This window comes from Gracilinanus agilis, chromosome 5 (genome assembly GCF_016433145.1).
Source record: "Gracilinanus agilis isolate LMUSP501 chromosome 5, AgileGrace, whole genome shotgun sequence".
Taxonomy (NCBI): Eukaryota; Metazoa; Chordata; class Mammalia; order Didelphimorphia; family Didelphidae; genus Gracilinanus; species Gracilinanus agilis.
In genome coordinates this window covers 208,365,632-208,383,850 of record NC_058134.1, presented here as the reverse complement: position 1 = coordinate 208,383,850, position 18,219 = coordinate 208,365,632, and the positions used below count along the sequence as shown (strand labels likewise).

General features: G+C 39.8%; 1 protein-coding gene across 1 annotated transcript in view; it reads right to left on the bottom strand.

Annotated features, from left to right (window-relative positions):
• The window catches only part of CACNA1C (calcium voltage-gated channel subunit alpha1 C), a 1,013,247-nt gene that overhangs the window by 145,679 nt on the left and 849,349 nt on the right, over positions 1 to 18,219 (bottom strand). The window contains exon 14 of the mRNA XM_044679095.1: positions 8,552 to 8,759. Within this exon, the coding sequence (XP_044535030.1) occupies positions 8,552 to 8,759 (208 nt within the window). The remainder of the gene's footprint in view (positions 1 to 8,551; positions 8,760 to 18,219) is intronic.

Here is an 18,219-nt window from a genome sequence, read left to right as displayed (position 1 = left end):
TCTTCTTCTTCTTCTTCTTCTTCTTCTTCTTCTTCTTCTTCTTCTTCTTCTTCTTCTTCTTCTTCTTCTTCTTCTTCTTCTTCTTCTTCTTCCCCCCTTACTTTAGGGCTAGGCAATGGGGGTCAAGTGACTTGCCCAAGGTCACACTGGGAAGTGTCTAAGGCCAGATTTGAACCTAGGACCTTCCGTCTCTAGGCCTGACTCTCAATCCACTGAACCCAGCTGCCCCTTTTAGTGGTTATTCTGCTCTAGCAAACTGGCTTTGCCTATTTTGCTATTTTGACTAGACTTGATCTATGGCTGTCTTGAGAAAAGCTTTGAGCTGAGGGGCTCACTAACTATTGATAAGGGTAGTAGAGAGAGAAGACAATTATAAGTGTTAGGTGACCATTATTTCAAAACACAAAAACCTCATATTTTCTATTTGTGAAATATTGTTGTGGAAAGGTCACTAGCCTGAGTGTCAGAAAATATGTGTTTGAATTCTGAGTTGATGCCTAGTTAGCTGTGATTTTAGGTAAATCATTTAACTCCTCTGGATCTCAGTTTCTTTCACCTGATAAGTCAGAGAGTTTTAGCAGATGGTTTTTGAAGTCCTCTCAGGTTCTAAATTAAAATTCTATGTTTCCAAGTACAGATTACACAATCTAGGGAGAAAGCAGACTGGTAAATGATTTTCTGTACTAATCATCAAGGCTAGTGAAATCATGTGTAATCCCATTTTAGAGAACCTTTCCTAGGAATTCTTTGCAACCACACAGATGGAAAACCAAGGGAGCAGTTCCATTCTACACCTGGACCATCAGCAATCTTCTTTCCATTAACCTCTAGCTCTGGCTGTTGGTCTAGAATTATGAAGGAAGGATGACCCAAATGTTGTACTGAAGAAACATTGTTCCTTCTTTGTCAATTGAATAGTGCTTCCTAACCCATCAAGGATGAGGATATTTCTGGGATTTAGTTCTCCTGTACTCTTACTCTGAGGTGATATAAAATGGACTTTGTCCCTGGATAGCCAATTTCTCTCTCTTGATATTTTCCCCATTTCCCTGTAATCTTATTTAACTAATACTTCTGGGGCAATGAAAGGCTCAAAGTAACTTCACCTTTTTTCTGACCTATTCTAGCAAAACCCCTGTGAAGGACAAAGGAGCAAGTGACAGGCCATTTATTTTATAAATGAGGAAACCAAGACCTTTCTGGATCACCAATTAAAGCACTTGAATGATGGGCTTGCATACAGGGATGGAGAGGACTTAACAAATACAGAAAAAAACGTATTTCATATCCAATCAAAAGAGTGTTAAAACAAAAAGGAATGGGATGGGGAAAATGCATATTCAGATTCACCAAACTAGATACTATAGTGAGATGTTATAATATAGAAAGAGCAGTAGGAGAGACACATAGAAATTCATAGAAGAAAAGTTCTGAGAAAGAAGCCAACAATCAAATATATGACATTAGATGTCTATATAAAAATGCATAAATTGTGGACAACAAGTATCTCATCATTGTAGCTGGACCCCAGGTGAATGAGCTCATAAATCACCTCCTCAAATCTCCTTTTCTAAATTGGAACCAATGTTAGAGATTCTAATGCAAATAATTTGGCTTTATAGGTATCCCTGAAACATAGTTGGGGGAATGTGACCCATGACAGGAATAATCAAAAGGAAGAGTGTCAGTATAAAGCAAGGTGGCAGAGAATCATTATATATTAGGAAAATATTTTCATGTGAAGAAATCCAGAAACAAGAAGAGGGAAACATGGTAGAGAACATTTAGATGAAGAGGAGGGCATTTAGATGAAGATGAACAGAGGCAAAAAAGGGAATAAAACTGTCTTTTTGTCATCAGAACATACTGAGACAGAAGCAAGAGATAGATGAATTCAGAAAAATAGATCATAAGCCGGTAACAGGAACATGATACCCAATGGTAACCGTGGATGAATGGTAAACTTCAGTTATCAATGTATCTATCAGAACACTCTCTCTGTCTCTCTGCCTCTCCTAAAGCAGGTAAACTAATAATTTACTGGATTGCATTAAAGATAACTTTATCCTTCAAAAAAGTAAAGACTCAAGAAGGGTTACTGCTGTTCTGGACCTTATTCTCACTGAAAAGGAAGAAATAGCTGCTTGAGTAAAAATGATGGGAAGTTGGAAGGGAAGTGATCACTTTATCTTAAAATTTGTGTTAAGGGAGAAGAGGAAATTCAGTCATGGTTTGACAGATACCATAAATTTTAGAAGGTCGTATTTCAAAGGATCCACAGAAAGGACAGGCTTAAAATTCTGAGTAAGTCTTCCAAGGAGGTATGGAATACTCTTAAGAATGAAACTCTGATAGTTCTAGGAGAATTCACTTTAATAACAAAGAGGTAACTACCCCTAAACGAGACTGGCACAGATGCTCAGTGAGCAACTTAGATTATCAACCTGTGTCATGTCCTATAAAAATGGCATCGGTAGTTATAAAGCCCAGAATGACAGGAGTCTAGGGAGGAATGATAAAGCAACAGAGTTTGCTATGTGGGGTGGATGGGATGATGATAACAAGTGATACAAGGCAAAACTAACTATTTAAGTTTTTTTTTTTTTGTGAAGGAGAACATCTTTGGATTTGAAAGAAACCCAGATAAAAAGAAAAGTATTAAGAGAGGACCTAACCATCTCTGAGGAGTTGATATCCATAAGCCCAGACATTTTACATCCCAAGATATATGATTCCTGAGTCATTGACATTGATCTTTTAAAGATTGTTTAGACTTTTGGTCAAAATTTTTGCCTGAATGGAAGCAGATCACTTAGCTCTCACACAATCTTCTTTAGCAAAAGCCTGAAATTTGTGCTAGAACAAATAACAATCAAGAAGTCCAATGAGAAATTATCAGAGTGACTCTTTCTCTCCAGAACTACATGAAATGTCAGCTAGATGGCAAAAGCAAAGGGGGATGCCAACAATGTCAGCACTAGCACAAGTTTATAGACTCCATGTTTAATCACCAACTGACTAGACACAAGTGTAATCTGCATAGCTTTGTATCCAGAGCAGGTAAGAATTCTACCTTGTCCCCTTCTCAATGGTATCTGAATCCAGTGGAGGGGAGGGGGTTCTTTGGAAGTCTCAGTGAATGGCATGAGCCAGTGCTAGTGCTGTGTTGCAGTGTATGGATGGGAACAGCAAAGATTATTGGAGCTTTAAGATCCTTATCATTCTATCTTGAGATAGCATAGAGGACTCTGAAGACCTAGCACTCAGAAACCTGAAGATAACTTTAGAAGATAGAGATTAGTACAGAAACCCAGGTGACTCATGTCAAAACCAAACAGATACGACCACTACACTCAAAAAAGAGTAAGGGTTAGAGGGTGGGCCAGGTTCAAAGCCCCAATTGGGGAATTAAATCCTGAGAGGTGAATAAACCAAAGGACGTATCAGTTAGTATAAAAAATTGTTACATATCTAGAGATGCCTTCCAAATCCAGCCTAGAAGAAAATAACTCAATAATAATTGCAAATAGAAAGTCAAAGAAAAAATACATTTTCCACAAGGATTACATGAAGAAATGATGAAGAGATTAACAATGAAATAAAAGCTCTACAGTAAAGAAATGGAAGGAGAATAGATAGTTTAGAAAAGAAAGCAGTAAAGCTTAATAAAATAATGGACTGCTTGAAAACTATAGAACACATAACAGAAATCAATGATTCCATGAGATAGCAGGAAATATTAAAACAAATGAAGAGATTGAAAAAGTAGGGCAAAATAGAAGATATATAAAAAAACTGACTTGGAAAGATAAATTAAGAATCATTGAGCTTCCCCAAAACCATGATTATAGAAGTCTTTTCCATATCTTAAATTCTACAGTTCTGTGACTCCGTCTACAGAAGAGCAAATTAACTGAGTTTCAAAAAAGGGAATTGAATATGCAAATATAGACCATAGTTTGACTTTTATTCCTATTAAAGCGATGGTTAGTGAATGTCTTGAAAAAGGAAGTAGTGATGATCTCATTATACCAGACTCATTTAATTTCCTTTTTAAAACAGATTAATATAATGGGATTCTTTTAAAATTTCCTTGTATTTTTCTGCTGACCTATCTTATAAGTCATAAGAATCCTAATACTGGAAAACCCCATTGAAGCACTAACCAATCTGTATATAAATTTGGCTCTATGCTTAAAACCTGACTGGAAAAGTTTGAGCATTTATTCAAGGGCAGAAGACCACTCTAAGAGGCATTTGGGGATGATAAAAGTAAAGAACTCTTTCTCTTCTTTTCCCAGCTGATCATTTTCTTCTCTTTGCATTTTTTAGATCTTTTTATCTTCTTTCCAAATAATTTTTTTTTTCATTTCAGACCTGTCTGGTCCTGGCCTCACATCTTGCTGAATTTTTGGAAACCAGAATATCACATGGGGTTTTGTTCTGAGAGGTCTCTATTAACTTTCTCTTTATTAATACACCAAGACAGTACATATTGGTGATGTTGGTGGTATGGCTGCTGGTCCCACCTAGAACTTAAACCAAGCACTGCTTTTATAGCTAGGAATAAGGGTCTTTTGAATAAAAACAAAGGCATTTTGATTGGATCATGCAATCATGAGGAGGTGGGATTAGTGCTGTCTTATCTGCTACTAGTAATTTTAAAAGGAGATAAAACAGATTTCTTGCTAAATACCAAGTCAATGAATTCTTCTATGTTATATTCTCTAAATGCCTGTGCTCAACACTTGACATGAATTTAGTTGGGAAACCATTTGTACCAGGATTAGAAAACATATACACACATATATCTTGGTATTTTGCTTCTAAGTTTCCCAGAAGAATTTGTTCAACATTAGCCTTGCATTCCTAAAACTAAGCTCCTTTTCTACAAATGTTATGGGTCAACAGATAGCATGGTCATCTGGAGAAACCTCCTTGATGTCCAGGGCCAGTGAGCAGATAAGAATGCCTCTTTAAAGACTCAGGTCAATGAAAACAAGGAGCTATAAGAACAATCCAGGCCATGGGAGTTTTGTATATTGGGAAGCCTTTATCCTTGGGTTTGTGCCCTGTTCGTGGACTTGCATCTCAGATGTTTGCACTAATTCTGGAAGGGCCAGCAGAGAGCTAAAAGCTAGAGATCCATGAAGCCCATATCCTATACTACAAATGGTCAGGGGCCTTCACTGGTTGTGTTCCTGTATGTTGCTATAAAACCAAGCCTGAGCCGACTTTACCAGAAAATATTTTTCCAATAAATGTTGCTTCAGATATACAATTTTTGTGCATAGAATATCTTTCATTTTTTCTAGCATGAATATTGATATCCCTCCAAATCAATAATCGAGAAGGCAATTATTGTTAAATCGTGGGTAAAGTGGACAAAAGAGATTTTCTCTCTTGTCTGAAGTAACTCCCTAATCCCACTAAAACCACTGGCTTATAAATTAGGGAAATATTATTGATATAATTTTCTTTTCTTTTTAAAAATCCTCACCTTATCTCTTAGAATTGGTTCTAAGTATCAGTTCCAAGGCAGAAGAATGGTAAGGGCTAGGCAACTGGGATTAAGTGACTTGCCCAGGGTCACACAGGTAGGAAGTACCTAAGGTAACATTTGAAGCCAGGATCCCCTTGTCTCCAGGTCTGGCTTTCTATCCACTGAGATATCCACCAGCCCCTGATACAGTTTTCTTAAATTTTAGTAAAGCATTTGACAAACTCTCTCAGGATCTTATAGTTGCTGGAATGATGTGGTCTAGACAATAAATACATAGTTTAAATGGATTCAGAACCGATTGAGGGACTGGACATAGAGCATAGTCATTGGACTTGGAATGGTTATTTTAGTGGCTTGCCCAGCCCAGGGGATTTCTCTTTGGCTCTGTATTTAATACTTTTAACATTGATTTGGATAAAATTATAGATGGTATAGTCTTCAGATTTGTAAATGACGCAAACTTGTAAGGTATATCTAATACTTTGCGCAATAGAATTCCGGGGCCAAGAGTATTTTAATGAACTAGAGCATAGGAGCAAGTCCAGTAAGATGAAATGTAATAGGAATAAATAGAAAGCCTGATACTCAGGTTCCAAAAATGAGCATCGCAAATCCTGGGTGGGGGAGACTTGGCTAGATTTCAGTGTTTCTGAAACAGATACGGAGACGTTCAGTGGATCAATATAATCCACAATGTCATATGGCAGCCAGAAAAGCTAATGCAATATCACATTACATTGAGAGGCATGGCATTCAGGAGAGGGAAATGATAATTATGCCATATTCTGCCCCAGACAGACCACATTTAGAGTACTGGTTCAATTCTGGACATCCTATTTTTAGGAGAGACATTGACAAGCTGGAAAGCATTCAGAGGAAGGTGACCAGAATGGTAAAGGGTGTCAAGATTTTACCACATACACATTGGTTGGAAGAATTGGGATGTTTAGCTTAGAGAGGAGAACATTTGATTTAAGAGACAATCCTCGCTTTCTTTAAGAATTTGAAAGGCTTTTATGTGGAAGTGAAATCAGGGCTGTTCTCTATGGCCTTCGAAAGCAAAAAGTTTTAGAGAGAGAGGCTTAAGCTTGCTATGAGAAAAAAAAATCCTAAAAATAAGAGATAATAAAAAAACGGAATGAGCTACCTCAGAGTTAATGAAGGGGTTGCTCTTCAATAGAGGTTTTTTGTTTGTTTGTCTTGTTTTGTTTTTAAACCCTTACCTTCCACCTTAGGTTCAATCTGATGTATTGGTTCTAAGGGAGATCTGATAAGGGCTAGGTAAGGGGGTTGAGTGACTTGTCCAGGATCACACTGCTAGACAGTATCTGAGGCCAGATTGAGCTCAGGACCTCTTGTCTCCAGGGCTGGCTCTCTCCACTGATCCATCTGGCTGCCCCTGACTAGAGGTTTTTAAGCAAAGGCTGGACAGCTACCTGTGTCATTAGAGAAGGGATTCTTTTCAGGTATGGCTTAGACTAGATATGGATCTTTGCCATTCTGTAATTCTGTGATTCTGTGATCTTACACTTTGGGAAAGCAGACAGTAGGTCTTATCTAAGCTTTGTAGGACCTAACACTATGCTCTGTCCACCCACAATAAATACTCGATAAATCTCTTGAACTGAGCTGAGGAGCATGGTATATGGTAGAAGGTGGGCTGGATTTGGAATGGAAAATCTGGGTTTGAGTCTTTAAAGTAGCAATTTCTTCATCTATAAAATGAGAGGTTGGAGTAGATGACTCCTATTTTCTTTTTTAGCTCTAAAGTCCCCTGAAACCATTATCCTATGAACTGATGAGAGCAGAAGAGAAGAGCGATTCAGAAGACCCTGGGAGCCTGAAGCATCGGGACATGCTGAGAATATAATTGGAACAAGCCTTGCCCAAGTCCAATGCATCTCAATGCCAATGGCCTGTCCAGACACTCAGATTCTTTATCATACACTCATTGCTTTTCACTTATAGTAAATAGGTTTGTATTGACCCATGTATTGACCAATGGCAAGACTCATGGATCACTTGAGAGCTGTAGGGAGTATTTTCTAAAGTCTGAAGACCCTTTTCAGGAGAGTCTTTGGAAACCTTTTTCCAGCAATGAGATATCTCTAGTCAAATTTCTTTCTTTTTTTTTAAAACCCTTATTTTCTGACTTAGAATCAATACTGCATATTGGATCCAAGGCAGAAAAGTGGTAAGGACTAGACAATGGGGGCTAAATGACTTTTTTATGTTCACACAGGTAGGAAGTATCTGAGGCCAGATTGGAACCCAGGATCTCTCTTCTCTAGGCCTGGCTTTCAATCTACTAAGCCACTTAGCTGCCTCTTATCTCCACTCAAATCTCAGTTTGGGAGAAGAATAGAGAACATGCCAACTGCATACTATATTAAGGAAACAAGAATGAGAAAGAATACTGATGGGAACTTAGAAGTAATGACTGAAAAAGTGTTATGCTACTTTATGCACTGGAATTAATTCAAATATAAGTAACCACTAAGTAAATTTAGTTGGTCCTATTGTCATTCATTGTTAAAATTTATTTTTTTTAAACTCTTACCTTTTGTCTTAGAATCTATACTAAGCATTGGTTCCAAGGTAGAAGAGCAGTCAGGGCTAGGCAATGGGGGTTAAGTGACTTGTCCAGGGTCCAATAGCTAAGAAGTATCTGAGGCCAGATTTAAATCCAGGAAGCCCCATATCCAGGTCTGGCTCTCTATCCACCTAGTTGTCCCTACTGTTAAATTTTTAATAAAACACTTAATAAAAACATTCTTATTTAAGCTCAACCTCCTCTCTAAAAAAACCCCAACAAAAATAACCTAAGGCTTGGAAGAACATCTAATCCAGTGCCTTCCTTCTAGTTGGGATACAGATGACTTTGGCCCTCTCTCTTAGGGCCTTTGCCTCTTTTCCAAAGTCTAGGTTCAGACTAGCCTCAGGGGAGGGTGGGATTCTCTAGTGGAAGAGTTCCAGGCACTATTTACTTTTCCTATCATTGTCTACTGACTCTCCTTGCTTTTAATCTCAGTGGATGAGGGTTGGTACCTGAAACACAGTGAGAAGAGACTGGGGGAAATTATCGAATGTACTCCTCCGGGTCTGCATCTCATCAAAGTTGAACTTTCCACCAAAGAGCTGCATCCCCAGGAGAGAGAAGATGATGATGAAGAGAAAAAGGAGCAGCAAGAGTGAAGCAATTGATCGCACCGAATTCAGTAATGATGCTACCAGGTTGCTCAAGGAGTTCCAATACCTAAGGATTAAGAAAAGAGAAGTTAAGATCTTTTTTCCTTTGCCACCCCTAACTTTTGTCCAATTCCACCCTCTCCATCCCAGATTTTGACCAGGGAAAGTATGGAATCACATAATAATTTTGGCAGATATCATAAAGCTGTGAGACAAATCTTAGTTTCCTTTCTATTCATCTCTGGGACATGAGGCAAAAGGGTGAGGGAAATATATTTGGAATAAAGGAATGAATTAATGAAAAAGCATTTATTAAGTACTCATTAGGGATCAGGGACTTTACTAAGTGTTAGAGAAACAAATATTTAAAAAATAAAAACAAAAATGAACAACGGCTCCTGCTCTCAAGGAACTTACATTCTAATGGAGGAAGAAAACAAATAGGAAGGAATAAGGACCAGGAAGGTATGTTCTGAAGTCAGAGCCCTTGGGTTCAAATCTTGGCTCTGCCACAGACAAGTTATTTATCATCTGTTGGCTTTACTTTCCTCATATGCAAAATGGTGTGGTTGGAGATAAACTCTAAGGTCTCCTCTGATTTTCTATCTTTGATCTTCTGGCAGTTGGTAAAGCATGGTGCTAATGAATTCAAGGACTCTGGGTTAATCCTAATAAAGAACATCAAGCTTTATACAAAGAAAAGCTATATTTGACGGTTCTAGACCATATCCCTTAGCCCAGCTTATTGTTTCAAAAATATGGTCACAGGAATCCAAGAGAATGTGGATGAGTTAGTATTTTAAGTTTACTACGCAGGACAGCTGGGTGGCTCAGTGGATTGAGAGCCAGGTCTAGAGACAAGAGGTACTGGGTTCAAATTTGACCTCAGACACTTCCTATCTGTGTGACCCTGGGCAAGTCACTTAATCCCAATTGTCTAGTCCCTTACTGCCCTTCTGTCTTAGAACCCATACTCAGTGTCTATTATAAGACAGAAAGTAAGGGTTTGGGGAAAAAAAAATCTATCATGCCTACTAGAAACCAACTTAAAGTATATCTTTTACAAAGAGTGACATTTTGGGGCAGCTAGGTGGCACTGTGGATAGAGGCCCAGGCCTGGAGTCAGGAGGACCTGGGTTCAAATATGACCTCAGACACTTCCTAGCTATATGACCCTGGTCAAGTCACCTAACCCTGTTTGCCTAACCTTTGCCCGTCTATCTTAGAGTTATTACTAAGACTGAAAGTAAGTGTTTAAAAAAAAGTAACATATTTATATTTTCAAGCGGGGAGAATTAAGGTCTACCCTGATTAACTGCAGGGCTGTGAAGGATAAGATGTGTGTGTAGGTTGGGGGATAGAGGGTAGAGAAGCAGAAGTCCTGATTCCCCTATAACCATTGACTTTCATTGTATTTTCTTTGATCTAGACTGTGGGCTATAGCTTCTTTTGTCTGGAATATGTATCAATGACCAGATTGCTCATTAAAATTAGAAGGTGTGCATTGGATTACGATGATAGGGTAATAGAATTTGAATTAGAAGGTACCTTAGAGAGTCCCAAATGCATCCCATCTTTACAGATGGGGAAACGGAGGCCAAGAGAGATCAAGTGACTTGCCCAGGTATATTCATCGGTCTGATTCCAAGTCATTTCTGTGAACTCCCTCACCTCCTTGAATGGTGCTTTATTCCTGGCTCAGCTCAGGATAAAAAGTCTAGCTCTTCCTTAGCCTAGAAAATCTCCTCCCCTGTCTCTCATGCTCTGCTGCTCTGCCCTCGCAGACACCCCACCTTCTGCCTCTCTTCAATCCATGATGTCTGCCTAGCTCCCCCTACTGAAGCCATCCCTGTCCATTACTTAGAGGTGGTAATTTGCCTTTGCCGCTTCAATGAACAACATGTTAAACGTCCTCATTACAACCCTCCCAGCTGCTCGGCCAGCCCTGGCACCTCTCTCCAGAGTGCACGGCTCCGTAGTCAGTGACAGGAACAGATGGGCAACAGTTTGGATTTCAAACACACACTAGCTCACAACCTGGAGCTTTCTCTTCTGGCTTCCCTCTCCCTCAATTGGGGGCCTCCAACGTTGTTCCTCCCTTCATTTCCACATCCCCTCGGTGCTTCTGTTTGCTCTTTACACTGTTTGAATTTGTGCATTTTAAAATTTTGGATCTTGTTTTATAAATGTTCTCAGGTCTTTTTCATGCGTCATTGACTTCCCAAGGAGATCATAGACTTTCTGGAGAGATTGTGGGGAAAGGTCAGATTGGAAATCAATGAAACTGGGTTCAAATCCCCAACTCCAATGATGGTGTGACCTTGGGCAAGTCACTCTCTGCTTCTCTACATCTGTTCCCTTAGAAGTAAAATAAAATAAGGGGATTGATTAGACTTTTGTTGTTCTCTGTTTCAGTCAAGTTTGACTCTTGTGACCCCATTTAGACGTTCCTTGGCAAAGACTCTGGAGTAATTTGCCATTCCTTTTCCAGCTCATCATACAGATGAGGAAACTGAGCTAAACAGAGTTAAGCAACTTGCCCAGAGTCACACAGCTTGTGAGTGTCTGAGGCTGGATTTGAACACAGCACTCTATCCGCTGCACCTCTTAGTTGTCCTATGAGACCTCTCCTAGTCCCAAGTCTGTGATTATGGACAGAGTTCATATTTTCTACTCCTTTGCATATTGCTTTTTATCTTCCCATAACCACATCCATCTATTTATGGTATTCAATACCAAATTTGATTGATGACCCAATTGGCCAACTGGCTATACTTCAATGGTTCGATTTGGGAGTTAGGATGGAGGCTGCAGACAATGACATAGATGATTACACAGGCAATAATTAGTAGAGCCGGAATTTGAATCTAGGTCCCTTGACTCTAACACCTACTCAGTCACTGATTAAGAGCTTCACAGGGTTCTGGCCACTACACTATGGACACTGGACTTTGATGCCCACTTACTAGATTAGCAGACTCTCTGCGAAAATAATACCGTATAAAAACAGCTCTTATTTCTCAGGAACATCTCTTCCTTTGAGGTTCACTCAATCCATGTCTCGCACCCAACTAAAATTCTAGTAGCGATTGTCTATTGACTTCCAGGACACTCTCTTTCTTTCCTTAATGAGTTCAGTGCTTGGATCAAACTCTTTTTCTCTTCCTTAACTCCTGCCTTCATACTTGGGGACTTCAACACGGGTGATGACTCTCCCTCAAGCACCCTAATCTCAAAGTTCCTCAATTTCCTCATTTCACATGACTGATTCCTCTGTCCTGCCTCAGCCACACACAAAGACAGGCTTACCCTTGATCTCACCCACAACTGTACCATTGCCATGTCCATGAACTCTGAAGCTCCCTGATCTGATTCCAGTATCCCAGTCTCCTGTCCTTTCATCTGTCCCGCTGCCTTCCTTAGCACTCTCAAGGCTCACAAAGTGCTTCTCTCACAACGCTGATGATGGTAACTTCTATTGGCATGCAGCTGCCTCACAAACTTGTTTGGAACCTGAAAGAGAACGCCGCAAGCAAGGGCAGCTTCCCTGCAGGGCAGTCATGACGGTGGTTGGTGGCCCTGGAGGGTGACCTGCGTTTCTTACTTTTTAAGAGGAGAGAAGAAGAGACTCTGGTCTTCAACCTGCTTAAAAACCAGTTAATAGCTTGATTTCATGAAGATTCTCTCACTTTGTTGGACAGAGATTGGCCAGCTCTGACTGTGAGAAGGACTAGGAGTATAACGACTCTTAAATGAAACGTTGGGATATAAGGCTGCTGAAATACTGTAAAATAAAGGTAGTGAGGTGGCTCAGTGAATAAAGAGCCAGGCTCTTCAAATCTGCCCTCAGATACTTTCTAGCTGTGTGACCCTGGGCAAGTCACCCCCCTCTCCCCATTCCCCATTGCCTAGCCCTTATTGCTCTTCTTCCTTGGAAATGATACTTAGTTTTTATCTGACAGGAGAGACAGGTTTTAAAAAATTACTACATAGTAACTATGGGACACAGCAATAGTATTTAGGTAAGAAAAGACAGATGTTGGGGCTTGGCACTGTTTTGATGCCATTGGATGGACCCTATCCTTCTTCACCTATCCCAGTGAAGAGATGCCATCAATTAGTAGAAGGACTCGTCTAACAGGATAGATGCACACCTTTGAGGCAGACCCCACATAGGGTAACAATCCCCAACTTAGTTGCAGAAAATCTTCCCGATTGCCATTTTCATATATTGATGCTCTTTCTCTCTTCTCTCGCTGTTCCAACCCCGATCCTACCTTTTGGTGAGTGTTATTACCTTTGGACGACCTTCAGAAGTTCCAGAACCTTCATGTTCTCTTTGCTAAAGGGACAACTGATAAATGTTAAGAGAGTGGACTTGGGTCTCTGGGCTTGGCAGAGAGACCTGCTTATCCAGGCGTTTCTCTCAGGCAGCCTTTTGTATTCAGAGATACAGTGGAGTAGGGCCAAAGGAGTTTCCTGAACGGAATGTCCTGCAGGGCCACCTTGGTTGAAACTCTAAGAGAGAAGTGGAAGAGCTCCTGGACTATACTGAGACCCCGAATCAAGCAGGAGCCAGAGCAGCAAAGGGCAGAGTGATAATGTGAGAAGCAAAGCCAGAGCTTACCCTTCTTTGGTTACTAGTCATCTGACATTTCCTGGGGAAATTTTGAGTGTGTCTACAAGTCAAGAGATCGACTGTAATACCTCCCAAATTGAACCTGGTCTATATTGGGATTCTGGGTCATAGAACAATTATAATTATTATTTAAAAGTAAAATAATAATCATGACTTTACTGCATAATTAGCATTAAAATATTAATTTGAGAAATTATGTGTATTATTACATAAAATATATAATATTTATAGCCTTATACTATCCCAAGTACTTTCGCATTCATTACCTGAATTATCCTTCTAGCTTTAGTTCTTATTCTTCTCCAGTTAGTGCGCCCTTGCTCTGTGGATATCTGTTTACATGTTGAATCTCCCAAGAAAATGTGGTCTCTTTAAGGACAGGCATTGCTTCATGCTTTTTGCCTTTATATTCCTATTATCTAGCACAGTGAGGGCTACATAGTGCAATGGACAGAGGACCAAGCCTGAAGTCAAGGAGATTCATCTTGATATTTACTAGCTGTGTCACCCTGGGCAAGCCACTTAATGCTGTTTGCCTCAGTTTCCTCATCTGCAAAATGAACTAGAGAAGGAAATGGCAAACTGGTTCGGTTCTATATCTTTGCCAAGAAAACCCCAAATGGGGTCATGAAGAATCAGTTGAAGCACTGAATAACGAGAACAACAATAATATAACATAATGGCCTATACCTTTGCACATGTTTGTTAAATTGTACTGAAAAGAGATGAATGAGAAGGGATTTATGGAAGCATATTGAAGACCCTACTCTCTCTCATTCCCTATTTAAATGATAAATTACAAAATAATATCGGAAAAAAAATTAACCACAAAAAAAGGGAGCATCTCAGTAGACTAAGAGCCAGGCCCAGAGATGGGAAGGTTCAAATGTGGCCTCAGACTCTTCCTAGCTGTGTGACCCTGGGCCAGTCACTTAACACCTCACCTTCCCCACCCCTCCATTTGCCAAGCCCTTACCGCTCTTCTGCCTTAGAACCAATACATAGTATATTAAGTCTAAGATGGAAGGGAAGGGTTAAAAAAATTAACAAAATGATATTATAATTATCCTTCAGTCTTTTAAAGACTTTGGTCTAATCTGAATGAGAAACCCCTTATCTATCTTTCTCTAATGATCCAATCCTAAACAATGTAATGCAGTGAAATATTTTTACATTATTTGAACTGAAGGCCTAACTAGTTATTAAAAGGAGAAGCCTGATCAGCTCAGGAAAGACTTCTTCATAAAGTGATTAGGGTGATGATCAAACCGGGAGAAGGAAGAAGCTTTTACTGATTTAAGAAAAGCATCTCTTGAATTCCCCCTTGGCTAAGAAATAGGAGAATCCTTAGAGGGAGTAGTTCAAGAGGGACAGAATGGTTCTATGAAATTGATTCTCCAGGACATACTGAGAGTTGTGAATATTGTCTCTAGACTTTGTCCTCCTATTTAATCTTGATTGCAGGATTTTGACTTTGTTCATGAACCCTTTTGAATTATATGTAGGAAAATAGTTTGGGCAGAGAGTTTTTTAAAGTTGAGAAGGATCCCTAACCCTTTGGATTTTCTCTCTAAGCAGAGATACTTTGAATTATTTTATTAATGATCTTATTATTAATAAGTGTGTCTCCGATAAATTTGTGCCTAAAACACCCAGTATAGATTTCTCTCCTTTTACAATATTAAAGGCACCTTGGTATCCAATGAGGATTTCTTTCCGATATAAGAAGAAGAATGAAAGGAGAGGAAAAATGAGAATTCTCTGGTGAGAACTGGCATCTAGCCAAAGTGCTTGATAACAGGAAGAAATATAAGAGTACTTCAAAATTCCTGGAAATCTCTGGCAATTACTGCTCAACTAATGAGAACACAATAAACTGGAGTTGGGGCTTTCAGCCCTTTAAAGGCTTCAGATACTAACAAGCTGCCTCATTTACCTGTGGGGTTCCCTTTAAATTAGGACATTTCCTAGTTTCCCCTTATATATTAGCATTTAGTATATCAAAAAACGTCTTTGTGCTCCTGACTCTCTCTCCTTGACCTCAAATCCTGACATTTTGTTTTTCACATCTCATACTTTACTTCAAAATATGATTCATTGGGGACCTGTTTACCGACTCAACTTTCTCATTTTAAGAAGCTCTTCACTTCCCTCTTCTATTTCCCTTTTTCTTGTCCCCACAGCCCTTCCATAGATCTCTTCACCACTCCTCTTCTTGACCTCTTCCGTTTTTGTATTCTTTTTCTCTGCCTCCCTTGTTTCAAGTCACCATCTGTTTGTGGAGGCTTTTATCTTTCAGTGCTACTTTCCCCTTGGGTAGGTCTGTTGCTGGATTTTAGACTTTTCACTTACTCTCCTTTGGGGCCCAGGGACTTCTTTCTTCTCTCCTGAAATACAAAATGACCCAAGTCTTCTCTGGGTTGGAATTTTCATTTAGTTATAACTGTATGTACCTCAAATAGCTTAGGGCCAGGGACCTTTAATCTTTATATGTCAGAGAGATCACTGCATTAGCTCAGAATAATTAATGATCTCATTAATGGTGGCATCAGCCTTTAGGTGTCTCACAAACTTCATTTACTTTTTCTCCTTCTTATTCCAGCAAGGATTGTGACTAATTTTCAACTTCTCTGCTTATCTTGTTCCCACTTCCACGCCACTTATGTCCTTGCATTATGCAAGGGTTAGCAATTCTTCTACCCTCCTAAATCCATTCAGATCTTCAGAAATAAATGTGGGATCTAGCCACACAAATATGCTCCATCCATATTTGAAAGCACACAACTAGGGGTAGGGAGGAGGACTGGGGCTGTGATTTCATTGGTGCAAGGTACTCCCGGATGAGGAAATTCCCTCCACTGATGCAGGTCGGCACCTTTCCCACCACTCGTAGTCTTTGAGTGAACAGAGAGACTCGTCTAGGACGACAGGAGCAGTGTGTGTCAGAGGGAAGGGGGCATTGACCTAAGCCATCCTTTTTCTGAGATTGGTTCTCTATCCATTCGCCATTCTTCTTCTCAGCACACAGTGATCATCCATAAAGTCAAAACTTTCTTGTAGGGAATATTATTTCCAGTTGTGGGTATGTTCAATTCAACTTAGTCAACATTTATTAGGTACTTGGAGATACAAAGACACAAGGAAGACTTGAATATAAAGAACTTATATTCTATACAGTTGATCTATAAGTATAAAGGAGAATGGTGTAAAGGAGTAGGAAGAATAAAAGGAGTATATGTATGAAAAAGCATACATAAAGGAGTAGAAGGTATAAAAAAGAATAAAGGAAAATTAAGGTAGGAGGGAGCATTGACAACTGGATGAGAAAAGGCTTCATGAGGGAATGGGCTTGAGAGCCTTGAAGAAAGAGGAGGGCTCTGACAGGTAAGATGAGGCACAGGGCACAGCTTGGAGGAGTGCACAGAGGGGAGACAAGAATGTTAAGTTCAGGAAATAGCTAGTGGGCCATTTCAGCTGGAAAATAAATGTGTATTGCTAACATGACTTTTACTTCTAGTACTGCTGATCTCAGCTTTGCCCTTAACATTAACACCTCTACTTGCCATGTGATGAAAATCAAGATTAATTTCCATCCCTTCTCTTGAATATACACTGTATAGATATGATCTCTTATTTTAATAATGGAAACAGCATGCATAGATAAATGTTGGCAAGGAAATAGAAAAAAAGGAAACTAGAAAAACGGTCTACCTTTAGGGAGATTGCCCACGGAATCAAAAAAGAGGAAAGTGGAGGCTCCCTGCCAGACCCCTAACTAAGAATTCTGTCATTTGAGGTAAATTCTGTTGGGGGAAGGGGACGAGGAAGATTATCCCAGGTGGGTGCAGTCAGAGGAGGAGAGAGAATGGTCCCCTTCTCAGAGAAAGCGATCCTAGCTTATGAGCTACTGCCAAATGACCTCACCTCCACCAACTCCTGAGAGGAGGAGGAGGAGGAGGAAAGAGGTGGGGAGAAGGCAGGCCAGAGAAGAGAGCTGGAACTCTCAAGGGTTATGTCACATCATTCAAGGCTGCACTCCACTGACTGGGGCAAGGTGCCGGTTGCTCCATCCTACTTACTAGTCTCCCTACAAAGACGGTTCAGGAGCCTTTCTTCTCCTCTGAGGCTAAAACAATGTTGAGTTAGAATTAAAATCCAGTTGGTTTTCCCCCCCCCCTCCCATGTTATACTAGCTTAATTTAGTTCGTGGGCACGACAAGAGGAGAGTAAGAGGCGACAGACAACCTCTGACATCAGAGACTTATCAGAAAAGGGAAACAAAATTGGTGGTTTCTGGGGTAGCCAGATATAAATAACAATGGACCCAATTTAACCAGAGTACCCAAAGTACTTTCCCTTTACATCATTATCAGTAGACATATATTTGCCATTGGCAAGCATGCATTATGGCTGTCATGTGCCAATGAGGACAGGAACTTTTCCATATTCTATAATTTTCCACTCCATAGTACCACATGGCTTATGGTTGTTCAGTAAATATCAACTAAATTAGGGTCCAGGGGAGAGAAGTCAGGAAAAAGACTCAGATCTTTAAGTATATAAAGGAATATTTCATGAGCCTGCATAATAGTTCTTTTATTAGAACAGAGAAGTGAATTAAATTGCAACAGGAAGGGACTGGCGAAACATTTAGGAAGCATTTCCTGGCTGTAAGGATTGTCTGACACTGACATATTTCTAAGAAGGAGAAAAGAATCTCTTATACTGGAAATTTTTTAAGAAGGGGAAATATTTAGCCGGGATGATCTGAGTGCACCCCACTCCTGTGTCAATGCCACAATGATTATGCACCTGTTATGCATTGGGAAAGATTGAAGGTAAAAAGAAAAGGAGGCGGCAGAGAATGAGATGGACAGATGGTGTCATG